The 14,539-nt window shown below is 37.2% G+C and overlaps 2 protein-coding genes across 3 annotated transcripts; both read left to right on the top strand.

Moving 5' to 3' along the window:
* Positions 1 to 1,652: 1,652 nt before the first annotated feature.
* On the top strand, positions 1,653 to 5,908 carry LOC141839762 (uncharacterized). Its single transcript, XM_074727589.1, has 6 exons — positions 1,653 to 2,058; positions 2,386 to 2,486; positions 3,497 to 3,594; positions 4,399 to 4,604; positions 4,760 to 4,812; positions 5,612 to 5,908. Exons 1-6 carry the CDS (start codon positions 1,653 to 1,655, stop codon positions 5,639 to 5,641), a joined length of 894 nt encoding a protein of 297 aa, XP_074583690.1. The 3' UTR covers positions 5,642 to 5,908.
* A 762-nt stretch (positions 5,909 to 6,670) lies between these two features.
* Positions 6,671 to 14,248, top strand: LOC141833680 (ruBisCO large subunit-binding protein subunit beta, chloroplastic-like). Of its 2 annotated transcripts, none has more exons than XM_074721176.1 (13): positions 6,671 to 6,868; positions 6,949 to 7,074; positions 7,707 to 7,844; positions 8,542 to 8,637; positions 8,818 to 9,060; positions 9,128 to 9,362; positions 9,488 to 9,657; positions 11,509 to 11,586; positions 11,684 to 11,755; positions 12,589 to 12,693; positions 13,445 to 13,537; positions 13,617 to 13,709; positions 13,824 to 14,248. In XM_074721176.1, the coding sequence occupies exons 1-13, from the start codon at positions 6,740 to 6,742 to the stop codon at positions 14,001 to 14,003; spliced, it is 1,758 nt and encodes a 585-aa protein (XP_074577277.1). In that variant the 5' UTR covers positions 6,671 to 6,739; the 3' UTR covers positions 14,004 to 14,248. The 2 variants fall into 2 exon arrangements, with proteins under 2 accessions (XP_074577277.1, XP_074577269.1); XM_074721168.1 differs by having other exon boundaries at positions 13,617 to 13,717; positions 13,802 to 14,248.
* The last annotated feature ends 291 nt before the right edge of the window (positions 14,249 to 14,539 follow it).

Here is a 14,539-nt window from a genome sequence, read left to right as displayed (position 1 = left end):
GGGCGACGGACATTGAGGCGGGGGCGGTGGGGGACGGGGAGGGGGCGACGGACATTGAGGCGGGGGCGGTGGGGGACGGGGAGGGGGAGGAATATGAACCTTCGGGAGTGGGAGAGGAGGAGGAGGGTGAACTCGCCGGGGAGGAAGCGGGTCCGGCAGCTGGTGCAGGGGCGGAAGCAGAAGGCGACAGTAGTCTGGGGGTTTGGTCCGGGGACGGGGTCGGAGCATCACCCGATTGATTGGGCGCCGCCGCCGGGGAGGCGGCTGAGGGAGGCTGGGTGAAGCTGCTCGCGCTCGAATCCGGAGAGCCAGATGGGACCGAGGCAAAGGGCGACGGGGACGGGGAGGCTTCTGGTTGTTGGGCCCCGCCGCGGCCGGCGCCGGCCACAGTTAGGAGGAGGAGGAGGGAGGCGAGAGAGGCGGTGCGGTTCATGTCGGCGGCGGTGGACGGAAGGATTTAAATTAAGCGCGTTAAGACCGGGGACGACGGTATTTATCGGCGCCGCGGAGGGTTGAGACCGTCGGAGTGAAGCAGAGGGTGACCGGTGGAATCGGTAGCCGTGGGTTCTGAAATGACCGGCTACGCGATCGAAACGGAGAGCACGAATTAGAAATTAATAAATATGTAAATAATTTAATAGGATCAAAATCAGTTTAAATTTTATTTGATATATATCTCAGATAAAGTTATTATCTTATGATTTTATAATTATGAATTTGAATCTTAAAAATAATTTTATAATATAAGATAAAATTATTTAATATGTCGACTCATTTACTGGTGTATGCTTATTCCAAATGCTAAACATGAAGACATGGACTACTTGAGGTTCCAGATTCGAGTTCTTTAAAATCCTTCTAAAATTCCTCTTGAGGAGTCTGTTGATTGAGGTGTTGTCTTAGTTGTGAGATCTTTTATCAATACAATGAAATTGTACATCCAAAAAATTTCTTAAGGGATTTTTTGAATATGAAGATGTTGATGTCGATCACTATAAAAAGTTTACCTGGACAATTTTAGTCGAAGTGACTTATCCCAAATGATAAGCATAGCATGTATTGCCTGAGAGAGATTCCAATTTGAATCCTTTTAGCAACAAATAAAATTCCTTTTGAGAGGTTTGTTGATTGAGATGTTGTCTTGGCAGTGGGACCTTTTATCAATACAGTGGAATCGTACATCTAAAAAATCTCTTAGGGATTTTTTTTACTATGGGGTCATTTTGACGGTGGTGTCAGTCACTATAAAAATTTACTCAGATAGTTTTTGACCTCCGAGACATAACTGAATTGGTTACGACGGAGCAGAGTTGCAGAAATAAGCAAGGGTTCGAATCTCACAATGTCCTCCTCTGTCGTGACTCCGTCGTAATCAACTTTCTCGATTGGCACGACGATGGATGATTATGAAGCTAATTATGTGGGACCGTTGGGTGACAGATTTAAGATTCCATCTTCTTGCAAAAATAGATATTGTTATCACAATAAAAATTTAATTTGCCAAGGGATATCTTAAAAATAAAGGATTTTAATGGATATTTTATATAAAAAATAAAACTAAAATAATGGGTTTTTGTCGAATTAATTTGAAAAAAAAATCAACCTTTGATTTTATCTTCCAGGAGCCGGATTCAGTGGTCAAAGAGTCGACCATGGATCTGTGGCAGATGGCGAGGGGCTTCGCCGAGGAGGCGGCGAAGCGGTCGCAGGAGATCTCCAAGGAGGCCGCCAGGCGATCGCAGGAGCTGACCCTGGGTGCTGCAAGGTTCTCGCAGGAATTCGTATCCGAGACGGCCAAGAAGTCCAAAGAGATCGCCGCCGAGGCTGCCAAGAGGGCTGACCTTATCCGCTCGGAGGCCCTTCGCGCCGCTGACCAGATCAAGACCCTCGCCGTTGACATGCCCGTTCCGTCAATTCCCTCTACTCTTATTCAGGAATCCGACGCGGCAGCTCCCCCCCAACCCGAGTCGGAGCTTGAGAAGTTTGGGATCACCGAGGAGCTGAGGGAGTTCGTGAGGGGAATCACTATTGACACCTTCAGAGATTTTCCAATGCAAGGTTCTTCGAAGATCCTTTCTTTTGTTCGTCTATAGATTCATATGTTGAATCGAACTCAGTATCATCATCAAATTTGCTTCTTTTGTTCTTGTTGCTTAAATGCTTAGAATTTTCATGAAAGGGACGTACCTGATTTTATATATACCAAATAGTTAACTTGTTTGTTGTTCAGGGAAATTATCTGGTATCTTGAAATTTCTAATTAGTCTTACTATTCTATCTGAAATTGTTTTCTGAATCTTTCACAGTAATGGCTTACTAGAGTAGTAGAGTTTTGTTCTCGGGAAGATTAAGCAAGTATCTAATTTACTACTGTTATTTCTTTAGATGAACCTGAGATGCCAGACACTCCAACAATGTCAAATGTGAGGCAGGATCTTAACGAATGGCAAGCAAGGCATGCTGCTCTTCTTCTGTCAACAGTGGAGGTTTGCAGTTTTTGTTGCATGATTTATTGTTTCACAGATATTCTACATGTTCTTTCTTTACCATTGGAAATATTTTATTTGCTGTTGTCATAGGTCTAATATAGTGTGATTACAGGGCAGTAATTAACTTTCCATTCTCTTCCCTCTTGAAATGGAACTACTTCAGATGTTTCCAAATGGTAATTTCTGTAGAATGTTGAACAAGTTCTGTAAAACCTTATTTTTTAGAATAAATATATGAAGTGGTGATGCTCTTAAAATTGAAACAAATGCGATCACTAGAATCTCAAGCCGGATTACATGTCTAAATTATATTCTTGGTTAGGAGTTAAAACCACTTAAGCCAGATTACATGTATCTGCTGCCAAATTCAGATTCCTCGATCGATTCACTAGGAACCTTCTGCTTTTGCTGGTGCTCAAAGCTTCTTCCATTTTTTTCTATATGCTTGTGCCTCTTTAATTCGAGAAATTTATAGCCTCTCGAAGTCTCGATCTCCTCTTCTCTCTTTTCTATGACCGAAAAAGTTCTTCCTCACTTCACATGTTGAATTCAGACAGATTTTGGTTCTGTCTGAGCCGACTGAGACAAAATGTTGTATCAACAGATCCTACACAACAGAAATGACCCTGAACCAGCACAGGTGGCATAATGGTTTAGCCCTGTGCCACCCTGTGCTGTGTGCTAAACTTTGTCCGAAACGATAATATCGGCTGTGTCAAGTTGGACAACACAAAATTTTAATCCATGGATTTACATATCAACCTGAAAAAAAAAAAACAGAAAGAAAAAGCAGACAACAGATAACAGATTAAAGAGGCCCTCTTTAGCCAATTCACATTAGATATGGACCTTGCAATTAGCTAACCTTATTAATTACATAAATATTTAATTATTCAGTGTCCAGCAACTAGTGCTTTATTTGTGTTAATGTTGTCAAGAAAATATCTGCATCATCAACTTTTTTTGTCTTTTTCTAGCACAGATGATTAATAACTTTTGTGTATCAGGAAATATCCAAGTTCAGATACAAGCTATGCCCTCGCTATATGAAAGAGCGGAAGTTCTGGCGGATATATTTTATGATTGTAAATAATCATGTGGCACCGTAAGTATCTTTCTTTAAGTCTGTTGATGCTCTCTAAAGTGTAGATTTCTTAACAGTAAGAGTGATAGGATATAGGGAGAACATGCAGAGGAAAAACACTAGTAGGTAAATTGCATTAGAAACCTTTTGTGATTAGATGTAATATCCAATGAATTCCAATTAGTCTCCTTATCCATACTCAAGTTCAAAATTCTAGAAAGAATTCGATGAAACCATATTTTGCTTATGTTTTTGTTCTTAAATACATACTTGCCAAAGAAACTGATCATGTAGCAATCAACTTATTGTGGAAAGCGAATTCTATGTTAATATCTAATTAGGATGTAAAAATAAATAAATAAATAAATAAACAAATACAGAACTAAATAATAGGCTTACTGATTGCTTTGGTCTATGTTGGGTATATATATCATATCTTAACCTTTCATGATCCTTTACCTGTGTAAATTTGGTGAGCAAGAAAATTAGTAGATACAGGTCATGAGAATAATTTTGATACATTAACTTTTCATATTTTAAAATGTGGATTTTATTTAGACATAAGAACTTTTCTACATCTTTCTTCTCTAAGATACAATCTGAAATTAACTGCATAAACTCAAATAAATCATTTATGTAGTTTTGTCTGTCACTACATTAGACTTATTTTGTTACAATATAGATAAGTTTGGGAATGATTAACCAGCCTTGAGATGTTCTTTCTTTCATGTCTTCTAAGAAGTGTATTTGCATTTAGCAGTATGCTGGTTTATCCTAAGTTGCCAACCTTAAATTACTAACTCAAGCTCTCTTCATAATAATCAGCTACGAAAAGCAGTATATGGAGGAGTCAAAGAAGAAAGCAGAATTAAAGGAAATTGATAATGCAAAGGAAAAACCCACAATTGCCCTAGTTACTCCAGCAGAAGCAAAAGAAACAAAACTACCCAAGGCTACTTCATCAACTCCGGAAGATTTGGATGCTTTTCTTCTAGGGGATCTTGGAAGTGATGATGAAGTTGATGTTCTATGTAAGTTGACATAAATGTCCTTGCAATTTCTGACCCATTGCAACATTTTCAAGGATTTTGCATTCTTAAAATTCATTTTGGGATCAGATAGTATTTCATATTTATTAGTTATACATTTCTTTTTTTTTTTACTAAACTTGAATGAATTGTCATAGATGATGGCGATGACGGTTTGGATGATGATTTTGATAAGATTGCCAGCAATTCGGTAAGATTCATGTTTAATTCACTGAAGTTCAGGGTCCTTTGGTTTCCCTTGATTTTCTTTAACAGGTAGCGGTATACTCCATGCAACATTGCTCTTTATGGTCCACATACACTGTGCTTTTGAGTTAATAACTTAAAAGTATGCTCAGGGATTGGGAAAAAAACACTGTTACATAGTAGTAACTAACGTTATTTAAATATGTACCTACTACAATTTGGTTATGTTATTTCTTCATTTTACAAAGCTTTCACAGTTTTTTGATATATTATTTTGAACAAAACACAGGTATAATTCTTCACTTTGATCTTTTTATTGACAATGGAACATACAAACATTACTACTTAGGATGTGTACATGTGTAGTTTATGTTTCTCCTGTATTTTTTTGTAGAAGAGGCGGATTCTTGCATGTTTTTCATGAAAGAAAACAAATCTTTAACATGACTTAAATCGAAACGTTCCACTATTTGTTTATTCCATGACACTGATATGATGAAGATGAACTACAAATGTTGACTGACCTGACAATGTTCTTCCTCTGAGAAAACATACCAGATTCATTTTTGTATCGAGAAACTTTCGAATGCATGGACAATCATGAAATGCTCAAATTCAACAACTCTTAATTACCAAACCACTAAACTACAAGGGAAGGGTATGTTTTCATTGCAGGAGGAGGTTTTATAGTCGATCCAGTGTCATTTTCTAAAAGCATCTCAGCAATTGCCAATTGTTTATCATAAATAGCTAGATTACAAGTGAACTTGTCAGCTCAGCTAAAATCTTCTTTTGTTATGCAGGGTTTAGAAAGTGACACCGATAAAATCTAAGCAGGCGATGCATTGCCCAAGCATATGCAACCAGATAGAGATGGGGTGTTTGCTTGCTCACACTATAACAATGCATCAGAATGTAGAAATATCCATACTCTTTGTACTGATTGATTTCCCCCCTATTTTTATGTGGATTTTAATTCCCTTTCATTATTGTGTATAATAATCCTCATAGATCACTCTTGTTTTCCTGTCAAGATAATTTAAATCCTTACAATTAGTGTGTACTAATAATCAATAATAGGAAGTTTTAGTGAATTAAAATTGTATTGCTTTATATCTTTCTTGTTAGTGATCTATAGTTATCAGTTAACACTATTGAATTGTTTCGCTACAGAATTGTAGGCATAAAATTCTGTCTTTCTTTTCCCCCCCCCCCCATCTCGGCCAAAACATCAAAATGACATCCTTTATTTTTATTATTATGAAAAGGATGTCCTAGTTATAAAAACATATTTAAAAAGCATTTCATATTCTGAAAATATTTTATTTTAGATTAAATATTATTAAAATAATTAGATGGGCTAGTCCGTGGGATCGGACCATAATATATTCGGGATCTAAATCTTAATTTGCTCCCCCAATTTGACAGAATTTGGAAGAAACAGTAGCTGAGGCTTCTGCAACTGTTGTTTTCTCAAAAAAAAAAAAAATTGATAAATTTCAGTTAGTCCCATTGATTATCTCTGGGGTGTTCGGTTCGATCCCATAAAAATTTTTCAACGGCCACCAGGGTAAATCGGGAAGTGCACGCAAGCGGCCAGTCCAGACGTCCAGTATTCTTTGATTGCACTCTTCATTTGGAGGAAAATTCCTACAAATACATCGTAGTTGGGATCAAATCGTAAGTGCCTGGGTGACAACCTAGATGAGCGGCACCACAACTGTTGTTTTCTCAACTTTCTCTCTCTATGGATGAAAGGAGAAATGCAATTTTAATAAAATCGTAGGCCGAATTGAAAATTTCTCAATTCCAAATATATTTTCCAACAAGCAATTTTTCGCCTTCCCATGTGTTTGGAACCTTATCCTGCGCATTCCTCACATTCCTTCCTCAGTGTTCTTCGGCATTGCCTTCGTTGCAGCGGCCAGTCCATGTCAGCAGCTTCCCCACCTCCTCTCACCCCTCCCCAGTTGCCATTCTCCCCCCGGAGACCTCCTCCCAGGCCCATCTCCAAGGAGCTACACTTCAACCATGACCTCTCAGCCACCAAGAAGCTTCAGGTCCAACTTAAACCTCTATACTGTTTTTCAGTTGCACTTAGTTGACCAAAAAAATTGCATTTTGACAAGGCACAATGCAGGCTGGGGTAGATTTAGTGGCTAATTTGGTTGGAGTGACTTTGGGCCCGAAAGGAAGGAATGTGGTGCTGAGTAACAAATATGGCCCTCCCAAGATTGTTAATGACGGAGAGACTATCCTTAAGGAGGTAACTTAGAGGATAAACCCTGTTTCACTCTATTTTTAAACTTGAATATTTTGATTTGGGCGACCAAATGTTGACTAGAGTTCTTAACTTGTTTGCTTCTTCTTTAATTGGAGCTAGACTTTAGAATTTATATATCAGCAGATTGAAAATGCTTATGCTATGTGTTAGTTTGTCCCTCAGTATAATTTAGCAATTACAGGTGTAGCTTTGTTCCTTTGGAATTAGGTCTTGTTTTTTCGATTCCAAAAAAGGGTTTGATTTTCTTAGGCTTGCGAAATGCTATTGGGATCCATTTAGGATCATGTAGCTTAAGGTTTGAAAGGAAGGACAAGTTTTTTTTGTTTTGTAAAATTGAATCTGACAGTTTAAGCTCTCTAAAGTCGTGTTCATCTCAACTATTTGCAGTCAGCTACATAGGCTTTATGCTTGCGTTGTTCTGATATCATATCTAGCCCATATTTTTCATCTTACAGTTGTGAACCAATACGCTTGCTTCTCGATAAGGTTTTCGAAGGTTACTATGTGGGTTAGAAGGCCAGGAATTGTTGAACTAGAATTTGATTGAGACAACTTTTCTTTCTTCTGCCTCTAAAGGAAAAAGTTAGAACGTATTTCTTTTTGGTTTGCTGAAGATTGAACTAGAAGATGCAATGGAGAATGTTGGTGTTAAATTGGTAAGGCAAGCTGGTGCAAGGACAAATGATATTGCCGGTGATGGCTGCACTACTTCTATTGTTCTTGCTCAAGGTTTGATCTCCGAAGGCAATAAGGTACATAAGAATCTTTTTGTAATGTTGTTAGTCATCTCTCTTCTCTTTTTAACTCTCAGTACCTTCATCTCTATGATCAAGTGTTAATACAGTATTGATTAGAAGTTTAGAACTTTATATTTCATCTCTAGTGAACTTTTCATCTCCCCCTCCAACCAAGAACAGGGTTGTGTTCCATGTTCATACGGCAACAAGAAAAGGCTTTCTTTCCTAAAAAGGAAGAAAACAACTAGGAAAGAAAGATAGTAAAAAACTGGCAACAAAAAGACTGAAATATTTATCATCCAACCATTTCCGTTGATAGAAGGAAAGAGGGAGTGAAAATTTTAAAACTTTATTGTTAAAGAAATCATAAATCAAAAATAAATTTGAAAAAGAAGAGCTTTTTAAGCTCAGATTTGAGCTCCATTTTCGGTCCAATTGGATATAAGCAATAAAAAAAATTCAGTCATGTCTTTCACTCAAGTTTTTTTTTGTCAAAGGAAACAAAGGAAAAGCAATATGTCCTTCCTAGTTTCCTTCTTGTAGAAAACACTTCCTTAATTTTTTGTCAAGAATGTTAATCTAGTCTAAGTGGAAGTATTATTATTATCACACAACTAGAGCTTGTTTTTCTATGCCCAAAAACTGAAAAAACATCATTGTCATTATTGTTAGTCCTTGATGTTGTTGACAGTGAAATTGCATTATGTTTAAGGTATTAGCTGCTGGAATGAATCCTGTCCAAATCGCCAGAGGAATTGAACAAACTGCTAAAGTTCTTGTTTCCGAACTCAACTTACTGACAAGAGAGGTATATTCAGTCCAATAAAACATTGTATTGGCTAGGAGTACTTTGCTTGCAGTTGAAGTTTATATCTATTACTATGTACCTTAATTTTGCAAGTATAGTATTAAGCTATACTATTAGACAATAATGATGCTTTACTATACCTTTTTAATGATAGAAGAATTTCTAGTTATTGTCATGCAGGTTCAGGATGAAGAAATTGCAAATGTGGCAGCGGTGAGTGCTGGCAATGACAATGCTGTTGGAAATATGATTGCGGAAGCTTTGAGAAGAGTTGGAAGAAAAGGAGTGGTTAGGATTGAAGATGGAAGATGCTCAGAGAACAATTTGAAAATTGTTGAAGGAATGCAGTTTGATCGTGGTTACTTGTCGCCGTACTTTGTAACTAACCGTGCAGATATGTCAGTGGAGTTCAATGACTGCAAAGTATGGATTTGGGTACTATCATAGTCAATACTGTTCTGAGATAATTAATTTCAGGTTCTCAATGCAGATACTTTTGGTTGACAAAAAGATCACTAATCCGAAGGATATGTTCAGAGTATTGGACAGTGCAGTCAAAGAGAAATTTCAACTGTTGATAATTGCAGAGGACTTTGAGCCAGAGGCTCTTGCTCTACTTATTAGAAATAAGCTCAAAGGTGTTCTGAAGGCAGCTGCTATCAAAGCTCCTTCTTTTGGAGATCGAAAGAGTGACTACTTAAATGATATTGCTGCCTTGACTGGAGGTAGTAGTTAGTGAAATGATAATGTGAAAATAATTTTGTGATTGATGCATAATTATGTTAAAGTGGCTCTCTCTCAATGCCATATTTTGCTATACCTTTCACAATCAACTTCGATATGGGATCAGGTACTGTGATTAAAGATGAGATGGGATTGACCCTTGAGGAGGCTAGCAAGGAGGTTTTGGGATCTGCTGTGAAAGTAATAATATCAAAGTACTCAACTTTAATAGTTACTGATGGAAGCACTCAGCAGTTGGTGGAAAAGCGGGTTAGTCAGCTTAGAAGTCTTTCAGAGGTACATAATTACAAAAACTTGTGCTTCTGCACAATAAAATTTCAGATTCTCGAGAGTGTTATCTAGTCACTGCCCATAAACAAGTTTCTGCCAAACAACTGTCTTTCATCACTACTATGATTGCAATGAAACACATGTTAATTGAATTTCATAACTAGACTATTATAGTATGTTTAATTTCATTACTTGACTCAGACAAAGAAGAAGATTTTAAATGCTCATGATATACCTTGAGAATTAACCTCAGACATAGCTCAATGGAGGGAATAAATTTATATATAGATGATTTCTGATAGTAAGGTCTTTATGATTTGTTGCTTTACATTTTCTAAACAAAGAAAGGAAGGAGACCCCCTTGAAGTAGCTGCAGTCCAGAGATATATGTACTTGTTGAGGGTCAAATAGGATTTGACACCATTAGTCCAAATAAAAATACAAGAAACTAACAGTAGAATCAATTTGAATGAGGAAGGTACTTTAAACAGCAGCCTCTAACTGCCCTCTATAGCAAGTATTCATAGATACAAAACCTTTCCCACCGCAAAGACAAAAAGTGTCATCTCTATATCTTGTGATAGAAGCAGCACAACCTAACACCTTGTGTGCCATCAAGAACAACCTCTGCTAGTACTAGAAGATAATAACAACAAGATACACAGGAAAACAAACAAGAGTGATGTAACTTGGTTTGACCTAAGCATACATTTGTAAAGACAAACCACGATGCAATATGGTGTGACCTAAGCTTACATCTATAAAGTGAAAAGATATAGTTTGGTTCAATCTATAGCTCAAATCCATAAAGAGAACCCAAGAGTTTATGATATGCTGGAAAAAAATGCACAAAATTTTTTTATGTGAGAGGCAACTACTCTATATTAGTCTTCCATTAACCTAACAAATCCCCTCATAGTTTCTAAGTTTCCGTTGGTGTTTAACTTATTAAAATTTGTTCTTTCTTGCTAGTTGATCAGATGTACTAATTAACTTCAAGAAAATTCCAATTTTGACCAATGCATGAATGTGAAGTTGGAGTTTTTTATTAGATTAACCCCAAGTTAAAGTTCCATTAACACAAGGTTTGGCATCCTTTGTCAAGGCTCAAAATCTAAATCTTAGCACAAAATCTTCTCTAATTAGCAGTATATAACGTCTAACAATGTCTCACCATCACTGACAAGTCATTTCCCTTAATCATCTCATCAAGCCCAAGAGTAGGTCCAATTCAATTTTTTAGGATTTTATCAAGATAGCTTTGATAGCTTTAAACCACAAGTCTAAAATTCTTAAGTCCAAGTTAATGTAAATACACATGTAGGCTTCGAAGCAACATTATTACCCCACAACTTCCACGACTAAATTGCAATGTCACAATTGCCGATTGAATTGGTTGATTTTTGTTTTACAGGGTTCTCCCTAAGGAAGCTTGCCTGATGACATTATTGTAGATTTATCTATCACAAAAATTGACATTCTACTCTCACAGAAACTTGATGAGTTATGAAATTTGATAAAATTGGAATGGCTTCGATGACTAAATGTATACAAGCAATTGTAATCTCGGAAGTGTTGGTGCACGAGAATTCCACTAACGTATGTAGTTTTATGCTAGCAAGCAAAAAGAAGTTTTACCGATGCCATTTTTGCCAGTCCAGTCAGCTCTGGTATTTTATTAATCTTTTAGGTGAAAGTATAGTTTGCTTTATACTACATATTGCCTAATTTGCTCCATTTTTATATGGAAATTTCTCAATTTCCTTGAGCAGTAGCTTGTGGAAGAAGTTTTCACTCTAACCATCTGCATTTTATCAATTTCTAACTTCCTATCTGTGTATTTATGTTCTAATTTAGTACTCAGAAGAGAAGTCCCAAAAGAAAATATTGAACGAGAGGATAGCAAGACTCTGTAGTGGTATTGCAATTATTCAGGTTTGCAATGATTTAAACATTCTTACCTTAGAAACTTCTGTCACCTGAGATAGGCAATCTAGTTCTTTTGAAACTACCATCGAACAGGTTCTTACAGGTTGGTGCACAAACGGTGGTTGAATTAAAAGACAAAAAGCTGAGAATTGAAGATGCTCTAAATGCAACAAAGGTCAGTCCTTTTGGAGATAAATGCAGCCCTTATTTAAACCCCATTTTTTAAAAAAAGGAGGCTCAAAGCATTGCATTATATTTGGTTCGTTTGCTCCATTGCCTTGAACAATTGCTCCCTGACAGTCCATGGCTATGAGATCTGTTTTCTTGATGTGAGTAGTGGTTTTTAGAGAAATGTAGTATAGTAATGATAATGAGAAAAATACTTAGAAGCATGGTTTTAGATTTCATTCTGTGCCAACTGGCACATGAAATTTCCATTCTGCCCACAAACTGGCTTGCGAAGGTCTTATACCCATTGTATGATGAGCAAATGAGTGGAATAGACATGGGAGCTGGCACATGATCTCATGGTGATCTCTTCTGCCAACTGTGAGCCACTTCTTCTATGTGAACAGATGAGTGTGAGGTGTTGACTTCTTCCGTGAATCACTTCTTACATGAATGGATGAGCAGCTTCTTGTAGCTAGGAACAAGGTAAGGGCTACTCCTCACAGCTACGGCTTGATGCATCCTCTCCTTATGCAAGTGCATGAGGTAAGGGCTGCAACTTTCCCTCATCGTCCTCCTCCTCATAGCTAGGACTCAAATCCATTACTCACGGATTGTTTCACTTCCTCATCTGTGCCACCAACACTACCAATACGATTTTATTCTGGAAGGGGATTGAAACCTTGGTTTGGAATGAAATTTCAAACCTTGACTTGAAATACGGTTAAATGATTTTATTGTTGTTTCCCTTTGCTCTATTTCCTTACCAATATATTGGAAAACTCATGTAAATATTGATACTCTTTCCAATCTGACATGATGTTTAGATTCATTCTACAGGCAGCTATTGAGGAAGGTGTTGTAGTTGGTGGTGGCTGCGCTTTACTAAGATTGTCCACAAAGGTTGATGGCATCAAGGAGTCTCTTGACAATGAAGAGCAGAAGGTAGAGGGCATGTCTTTCTCTTTTTGGTTGCTGGGTAACAAACTTAAACTTTGAATTACAGTATAGGTAAAATCCTGAGTCACTTCGCATTGATGTCTTTTTTAAACTCAGGAAAATCTTTAACTTGCTGGTTAATTCCGACCATTTACTATAATCAAATTCTCGATAAAAGATTTCAGAAACAATGCCACATGTTCAGTCATGACAGATTTAGACCATCTATTTGCAACTGACTACATTGATCTTATTCCTCCATTAAACTCTAAACTCTGTTTCAGTCTATATGACAAGTAAAATTCAGATTTCTTACATCACTTTAAGTTCTTCAAACACACCTTCATATCTAATAGATTCGTCCTGTCTAACTCTAAATCTTCAATTATCCTTGCGCAAGTACATACTGTGTATGACAACAATGCAAGACTTGACAAGCTTCTCTTGGTTTCAACAACCTGTTTTTATTCTATTAATGGTGTCTGTAGTGATGTCTACTTGTCGATATATAAATGCAAGATATCGAAAATTTTAATTATTGTTGAGTAGTGTATCCAAGATATTGAAACTACATTTCGTATGTTTCCTTCTTAACAAAGCGATCCCAACAGAAATTATACCGCCTTACTTATAATTTAGAACCAGATGCATCTGATGGCATCTCACTCAAATCACTCCACAATAAGTTGCCTCTATCTTTAACTGAACTCAATCAAGTCAGTGCCATTTAAACTTAACTCCTCTATTATTTCTACAGATTGGAGCTGACATCCTTAAACGGTCCTTGAGTTACCCCGCAAAACTGATAGCAAAAAATGCCGGAGTAAATGGCGATGTTGTCGTCCAAAAGGTATTCAAATCTTGCTATTTCAGTAGATATCTGATATGCATTCCACAGAGTTAGTAAACCATGTTCCTCTTCTTCACAGATACTGTCGAATGGTGATACGAACTATGGTTATAATGCAGCCAAGAACTGTTATCAGGACTTGGTTGCTACTGGAATTTTAGATCCATCCAAGGTAATCTTATCGAGTTGATAAACAACATATCGCCTTGTTGCCTCTTTGTCGATCTCTTGATGCATCATTCATCAGACAGAGTGTTCTTTAACTAACACATTGTCGCTGGAGCAGGTGGTCAGATGCTGTTTGGAGCACGCTGCTTCAGTTGCAAAGGCTTTTCTCACATCTGACCTGGTTGTTGTCGATGGAAAGCAAACTGAGACTGCCCCAATGAGAGTTCCGGCGAAGAGGCCACCTCCTCCGATGTCGAAACCGATGCGGCCGCCGATGCCATCGTCGAATTTGATGTGAATGCCCGGTGCTCGATCCCTTTCTCAGATTTGAAACTCCATTGGCACGTACAGAATTGAAGAGCTATTCAGCAGTGTTCTCTCTTTTAAGTTCACCATTTTGAAGAACTGTTGAAGCTTCAAAAGGGTGTAGTAGTTGATGGACTTCTTCAATGAGGATTGAAGTCAACAAAGTTGACTTTTCTAACTGTTTTTGGAGAAAAGTTGAAGTTGACTTGGAGAATGATTCAATCTAGAAACCTGGTCAACGATCACCTATTGTGGATGGATATTTGTTATCTCGTTCATATCTTTGCCATTCTCATCCAATCTAAATTTAATTATACTTAATAACAGCTTAAACTTCTAAAACTAATTAAGTCAAGCCTTAATAATATTCATCAAACTTAATTAATTATATACAAATATTTATTGTGTTTAAACTTATTTAAATTTTTTTATCAAAAATAATTCGTTTTAATAATAATTAGAAAATGGAACCTTCTGGAATTTGACATCTACACGTGGCCATTTGGAGAGTTGCATTATATATATGAT

The sequence above is a fragment of the Curcuma longa genome, chromosome 1 (assembly GCF_044706935.1).
Source record: "Curcuma longa cultivar G26 ecotype Majalengka, Jawa Barat chromosome 1, ITB_CL_G26_1.1, whole genome shotgun sequence".
NCBI classification, from domain to species: Eukaryota; Viridiplantae; Streptophyta; class Magnoliopsida; order Zingiberales; family Zingiberaceae; genus Curcuma; species Curcuma longa.
The sequence above is the reverse complement of the archived record's forward strand: the minus strand, read 5'-3'. Positions and strand labels throughout refer to the sequence as shown.

Excerpts from the sequence above, each read along its gene's own strand:
- LOC141839762 (XM_074727589.1), top strand. The coding sequence starts at position 1,653 with ATGGATCTGTGGCAGATGGCGAGGGGCTTCGCCGAGGAGGCGGCGAAG. Across the intron at positions 4,605-4,759 it reads TGATGAAGTTGATGTTCTAT|ATGATGGCGATGACGGTTTG; the intron begins GTAAGTTGACAT and ends GAATTGTCATAG. Across the intron at positions 4,813-5,611 it reads ATAAGATTGCCAGCAATTCG|GGTTTAGAAAGTGACACCGA; the intron begins GTAAGATTCATG and ends TTTGTTATGCAG.
- LOC141833680 (XM_074721168.1), top strand. The coding sequence starts at position 6,740 with ATGTCAGCAGCTTCCCCACCTCCTCTCACCCCTCCCCAGTTGCCATTC. Across the intron at positions 8,638-8,817 it reads TCAACTTACTGACAAGAGAG|GTTCAGGATGAAGAAATTGC; the intron begins GTATATTCAGTC and ends ATTGTCATGCAG. Across the intron at positions 9,363-9,487 it reads TATTGCTGCCTTGACTGGAG|GTACTGTGATTAAAGATGAG; the intron begins GTAGTAGTTAGT and ends ATATGGGATCAG.